At 38.1% G+C, this 7,148-nt stretch overlaps 1 protein-coding gene across 3 annotated transcripts in view; it reads right to left on the bottom strand.

The window, feature by feature from the left end:
* VSTM2A (V-set and transmembrane domain containing 2A) overlaps window positions 1-7,148 on the bottom strand; it is an 87,040-nt gene that overhangs the window by 57,871 nt on the left and 22,021 nt on the right. The window contains exon 5 of one of the 3 annotated variants that reach the window (XM_012775598.3): window positions 1,124-4,099. The exons of 1 other annotated variant lie outside the window; for it this stretch is intronic. In XM_012775598.3, coding sequence (XP_012631052.1) covers window positions 4,011-4,099 — 89 coding nt within the window. In that variant the 3' untranslated portion in view covers window positions 1,124-4,010. Of the gene's footprint in view, window positions 1-1,123; window positions 4,222-7,148 lie in introns of those variants that run through there. One more of the 3 variants, XM_012775599.3, reaches the window with a different exon arrangement.

Consider the following 7,148-nt stretch of genomic DNA (forward strand, 5'->3'; position numbering starts at 1 on the left):
TAGGAGTGAGACTCTTTTCTCTCAATCTGCCTGTTCTTTCAATTTATATAGTCATGCTTTTAGTTTAAATTGCTTTGTAATTACTGCGGCTTGTTCAGTGCCGTGCTCAAAGCAGCCCTGATTATCTTTCAACCTTTCCCTTTGCTCCTCAAAATTATCAACTGTAAATTAGCATTAAAATGCTGAGTAACCATCTGCTCCTATATCCCTGCCAACCTGGCCCTGGGAAGATTTACTGTTTTCCCATATGAGTCTTGCTAACAAGTCAGTCAAACTACATGGTAAGAGGCTGGGCTCCGGCAGAGCCCCGGCCTGCTCTCTCCTGGGCCTGGGCCTGGCTGAGGCTCTTCTCTCTGGCTGCTCTCCCCTCACTCTGCCCTCTTTCTCACCCCTGATCCAGCCGGGGAGGCTTCCCTTCAGGGGTCTTGCACAAGCCGCTCCCCTCCCGGAAGGCTCTGCTCTCTGACCCTCTCTCCACCGGCTTCTAGTCATTCAAGATTTGCGGAAATATCACTTCCTCAGAGCAGCTTCCTCTGACCTCCTAGTCATCCCCCTTTATATCACCCGACTGGGTTTTCTTCTTAGAACTTATCAGCATCTTATATTTTCTTGCCATTGAATGTTTACTGCCTGCCTCTCCCTAGAAAGAGGAAAGGACCTTACCTGTGCCATTGCCGAAACCCTGACCTCTTCAACTCCCGAATGGCTGAATGCTCCCTTAGTTAGTGAACAGTTCTAAAAATAATGTTATTTGGGCTTAATATTTAAAATTATGTGCACACATATTTTTTTTACCTTCACAATCTTAATTCCAAGATACAGTCACCAGAGTTTATGTATTATCTCAGATTACATATACCTCCTGCAATTATTTTTTCTTATAAAAACTAACACTGTTATATTTAATATTTTATTTTTTTATATAGGATCAATACCAGGGTCACTTATTTGAATGGTATCTATGTACCCATTGCAAAATTATATTAGTAACTATTCTAAAAATTCAACAAACATCATGCCATATCTATTATTCCATGCTATTTATAAAATATTTTAAGAAAATTTTTTGTGGACTTAAACATGGGTTTTCTTGGCCAAATATATATATATATATATATATATATATATATATATATATAGTGTACTATATATATGTGTAGGCACCTTAACATATTTTCCTAAACATGTCTTGTGTTGAAGAACTTTAAGGCAAACAAATCCATAATTAAGACCTCTCAGTTGCTCAAAATAATTGTATTTAAGCATTCTTCTCTTAGGCCAACAAATCATCATCAAATCTCTTTCAAAGTCAATGAATATGAATGACCATCTCCATAAAACAAATACACATATGCAGAGATATGCATGTAATTTCAGTGAGTTCATAGACTCCACCCAGCTTATTTACTAACTTCGATTAATAGCTTCTGCTTTAGGTAATTTTTGTTATCTTATTTTATCTTCAAGTGTTCCATTTGCATTGTTTCATTTGTAAGCTATCTGTAAGTCTTTAAGAAAAAACCAAGTATTGGACTTGAATTAGAGTAAGCAATTTCAACTTCTTGTGATTCTCTCTTATGATAGACATTATATAACCTTGGTAACAAGGAACATTGAGAACATCAGATAACGTACTTTTCAATCTTTATTTATTTCCATAATTATGGTTACTTACAAAGTTATAGTCCCAGGGAGTCATAATATAAGGGAAAAACCACTAGAGGGTCTCCGTAATATGTCACAGTTTTTATTCCAATATTGAAGGTTCCATATTAACTTTTTGAGTTTGGAGCCCAGAGTGCCATGTTCTTTCTCAAAGTGGCCAGCAAATTGGACTTTTGGTAGCACAGTGGCAAATAAATCTTCATTGTTTTGGGCACTGACACAATGAGTTTAGTGAGAGTTCTTCCCGCGCTAGCACATGTCCTTTATTATGAGCATGATAAGCATCATTGGTACAGGTACAAATCTGTCTTGCTTTAGAACTGACTGATCTCATGACCTGAACTTTGGGTAAAAGTGCATTACATGGTAGAGTTTCCAAGATTGACTGAATTTGAAACAGTATACTAAATTATGCTTTAATGTATGTAATCTTTAAGGCCAGATAGAGTTAATAGATGATATTTATCTTACCATTATTTTATGCATTTTAAGTATTAAACTTTGAAAGAAAATACATTTATAGATTAATAAAATAGTGCAATCAAAACCTTTATTTATTTTTCTCATTAGACTGAAACAATAAACCAAATGAACAAGAAAAATGGCAATAAAAGATTTAGCATGAAACATTAATTCTCAGAAGATAATGCCAAGAATATCATGAAAATATGCACATTGCTTATGACTGAATTGCAGAGAATCAATGTGTTTACCTTTGAAAAGTAGAGGTACTCATAGCCTTCGAGCTTCATTTAGGATTGTAGGCTGGGAGCTGTTGGTCCCACACAGATCATCTTCTGGTTTTGTAATAAAAGAAAATGGAAGACTCTCTCTGGAAGGAAAACTGAGGTCACATCTCTCTAAAGCCACACCAAGTCCATGGTGTATGTGGAGCGCACCAATCGTTCCACCTGTCTTTCTTTGCCAGAGCAGAAAACAGGCTCTAAATAAAATATCTGAATTATCATAAATCTAAAAATAAGAGTGGAATATTTAAAATTATAATTCACTTAACTAGCGAAAACTGAGCACATTAATCTTCTTAGTCAGGGATCTGTAGTCATCTTTTGCATATTGTATTTAGCCAACAACCAAATTTTAATTTTTAATTAGGAGACATTAAAATATAATTAGCAGCAAATAACAGAATGACAAAGCCACGAAAATTCATAAGGTCAAAGGAAGCAGCATTTCCAGCCATAGTGAGACATAATCTTCCAGAATTTAGGGCACCGTGGATAGCATCGCCTTCCCCACACTCACCAGCAAGGCAAATTTTCTAGAAGCAACATCCTTTTTAACAATAGTAATAATGGTAATAATATAGGGACAGCTGTCACAACTAGAGCATGTTCTTCAGAATCAGGAGACCCTCAAACCTCAGCAAACACCATGTGTGAAGGAAATAGCCAACTCCAACGTGGCACAGGCAACAAAGTCAGTCCCTCCGTCAGAGACTGACGCAATTGTGAATGTGCATGTTCCAGAAGGAAGCAGAGGAGCAGAGACCACCTGCAGCTGCCAGACTGGCAGTGAAGCAATGCGCTATGGAAGTCACATGATGTGTGAAGTATCAATGGAAAACAAATGCTTTATCAAAATGTCAGTTGGTGGCCCAACATACAGATATTCGTAAGTATATATTTATATATATAATGATAAAAATCAGCTTGCATGAGGGTCATAGTACATCTACTTTGAAGTTATAGCACACATACTCTAAGCAATTTACAGAATTTGTCAGGTTTGCATATACAGGAATTGTGAAATGAATTAAAATACACTGAAATGTAGAACACTCAAAATGTATTTATATAAACCTCCCAGAATTGACAGGGATTGGCCATAATCAGCACTTGCCACCATTGAACAAGAACTGTAATCAAGAAAAAGAAGAAAAAATCCAAGAAAAAAGAGAAAATAAAAAAAATTCTTCCTTTTGCTATTCCTTATTTAAAATAATGTCTTCCTTGTTGACTTGCAATGTTGATAATTTTGTTCTTGCCCCCAAAGGGGTTTTGTTTGATGGTAGTTTATCTTCTGTTGCCTTTTGATCTCTGCCTGCAGATAATAGGGTCGTTTACTAGGAAATCGGTGATATCCATTGTAAATATTTACTATACCGAGGGACTTCAGGCCAACCCCTGAGCAGTCAGTGAAATGATGATTTTAGTCGCCAAAAGAAAAGGAAAAAAACAGGTCTTGCTGTTGGAAAATGTCCTATCACTCCACACTAATTCTCTTGAAATAAAAGATCAGTGATTTGCCAAAGAAAATATTATCAGCAAAGCGTGTGATAGCCTCTTCGTTTATGCTCCGGAAGCAGGCGCTCCTTGTGTAGTTAATTAGAGTACAGTGGGTGCACGGTGGTGCTTGGAGTTTAGGGTCAACTTTGCTGTCCGCTCCGTAGATTTTACAGGCGATTTGCTCTTTGCTTTAAGAAGAGAAAGTGATATTGGAAAAAAGTCAGCACTTTAGATTAAAGCAAAGCACCCTTCACAAAGCCACAAACAAGAAGCAGGACAGAAAGTCCATGGCTTGTAGCTATCCTCGCACCTGCGGAAGAAGTTATAAGATATTCGCTCATCTTGAAGATTTCCAATGTTCCTTATTAGGCTGTTTTAAACACATACATTATATATTTAATTAGCTCGCCAGCTTGGCTCTGGTGCTCATGAATGTCTTGGCATGCACTGCAAATAACAACACATACAAAGGATTTCAGTCCCGGGAAGTTGGTGGTGTTTGTTTTGTCTGTTTTCAAACACTGCCATTCCATGGCTGGGAACACCGAGAGGAAAAAATCCAAATACTTTTCCCTCAAGTAATTCCTTGAGGATCACTCCCTATCGTCATTGGTTGTTCCTATATTGGCCTAAAAACACGCCTTGTTTCACTACTGCGGGCTTCTCAACAAGGGGGAGAATGTGCGGTCAGGTGGGTGCGTTTGGGCATTTACTTTTACAGTAAACTTTTTCCTGAAGTACTATCTTGGGTAGGTTTTAAAAAATGAGATCTTCCTTATTTTTTTATCCTTGAAATCTGGGGAAAAGTTAATGCTATTAAGAACTGGAAATTCTTCAAAGAGCACCAAGAGTATCTAAGGGAAGAAATTAAAGTGTATGTTGACACTTTTTCTTCCTCTATTTTATACAATAAGCTTCTGGCTACAAATGACATATTAAATAACTTTATTAGTAAAAATTAAAATGTGATGAGGCTCAAAGCATTTTTCTTTTATTGGAGAAAAGTTAAAGGTGTTTGGAGTGGGTACGAGTGGGAACATTCCATCTTTTGAGTATTTCAGCCAAATCATGCTCAGGTCCACATTGGCAAAGATAATAGCTATGTCAGAACCCCTTGTTCTCAAAAAGTCACTGTACACACAGCATAAATATTTGGGGCTTTGAATGTGGCCATTTAGCAGACTCACATTGGTTTATTGTTATTGATTTTCTATTAGGTTACTTTAGTGTTGTCATTGATTTGCTTTCTTGGCAAATCAATATAAGGTGGGCCATGTATGTTCCACAGTATCTCCTCACGGAAACCTAGATGCAGACCCGCAGGTTAGTGGTGGGTCTCTGGAGAGTGTTCCTTCCTTCAAGATGGGGGACAAGTTTCAAAAAATGCAAAAGTGATAGTTCAGTCCATGTGTAGCTCTAAGTATAGAGAACATGCAAGGAAAATACATACACTCCATGTAGAACAACTAGCATCAGAACTTTCCAAAATTAAACATGTATTCTTGTTATCTTTTGATGAGAGATTCTTTGACAGGGATTCATTTGATGGACGGAAAAAAAATAAAATGAAATTACTAGATGGCTCCTAAATAGCCAATGGCACTTGATTTGACACAAAATATGTCTGGTATTGAAAAAAGTTTGAACAATATAAAAGCAACAAAACGGTTCACTCTTTTAAAAAAGTATTTTGTGAAATAACGGTTTTCTTTTCAGCACAGGTGTTGCAGATCAGCTCAAATTTCCTGAAACTGCACTGTGTCTTACGTGGCTCCTTCTCAGCTAATCATCCCTGCATGGAAACACCTGACCCCGCCAGCCCTCTAAACTATCCAGGGAGCAGCTGCTTCATTTCAACCCAACGTTTCCTATCATAGTACGTCCAGCATGTGCAAGTTAAAGCATAATTTAATGACTACTATAACTGAAAAGATACCCAATTATAGTGCAAAGACATTTTGAGGCCACTAAAATTTTGAGCTGCCACCAGATATGCACTATGCTATTACAGCAGAGTATACTTTTCTTCAGGTTATAGTCATCCATCCACCTAGGTGCACAATTTTACTAGCATATTGTTAATTAAATGAAATTCATTTCTAGCAGGGCAATGATACAGTTTTTTCTTATATACTAAGTGCTGAAGCACATCTATATTGTCATCAGGGGGTTCTCTTCCTGCTTTTTATGGATATTATGAATGAAGAGGTATGCACCCCTTTATCTTTGTAGCTCTGAAAACTTTTAGACAGTGAAATCTGAGACTCTGAAATGCTGTAACGTGTCCTGTGTAATTTTCACAAATAACCATCATAGTCATTTTCATCCAGATTTATACTACTTTCATAGTACCATTATTGTTTATCAAACATACTATGATTTATTTGATTGCCATATCTAAAAAATATTTTTTTTGTGACAAACTTTGGCCCCTCCTCACACCCTGTGCTCGTTTCCACACACAGAAACGCCGACTTTTGTGCAATCCTGAGAGTCAGCGTTGCTGCCGGGGTCCCTGAGTTCTAATTTCCTTGGCTGCCCCTCACTTCTGACGTCTCAGATAAGATGCTTATTTTTTCTATGTTTCCTAAGATAAGCTCATAACTGTCCATGTATTATTGTTTTATTTTTTCAAATTAGTGTTCCAGGCACGGGGCTACAGTAGGATCGCCTATATTGCTTTACTGGTTTCTTTTGTTCCTTGCTGTAGGTTGAGGTCAAGCAGGATAACTTGTTATTCCCCTAAAGCCATCACCCCACCAGCTGTCTGGCAGCGCCTGTCCCTGCATTTCCGCAGTGTGTGCTCCGGCTTCCCGGGGCTTCACCCGGCCTGCCTGCTGCGGCCTGCATCTGCTCCCTGTCGCACTGCTAGCTGGTTCAGAGGAAGGAGGGACTTTCTAGTGATGTTTTTATTACTTTCAATGTCTAAAACAAGGCCTTGAGAGTTTCAAAACTTTGCCCCCAACATAAAATGCCCTGTGAAGAAGCTAGGGAGGTGCTACTATGTAAATTATGTTAAGAAAATGGCCAGGCCACAGGCCTGGGTGGAGAGTAGCCTAATCGGACCTGCAGCTTGCTTTTGGACTGAGAAAGCCATTTCATAACATCCTGCGACTTCTAATAATGACGCCTTTCGTTTGTTTTTATGCGTAAAGATTTCACAATGCTCTCTCGGGTGTAATTCTCCTTGTACGGCAGAGGAGGCATTTTCTGCATCCTGTAAACAGAAGCGTCTAT

Source organism: Microcebus murinus, chromosome 9 (genome assembly GCF_040939455.1).
Source record: "Microcebus murinus isolate Inina chromosome 9, M.murinus_Inina_mat1.0, whole genome shotgun sequence".
Lineage (NCBI taxonomy): Eukaryota > Metazoa > Chordata > Mammalia > Primates > Cheirogaleidae > Microcebus > Microcebus murinus.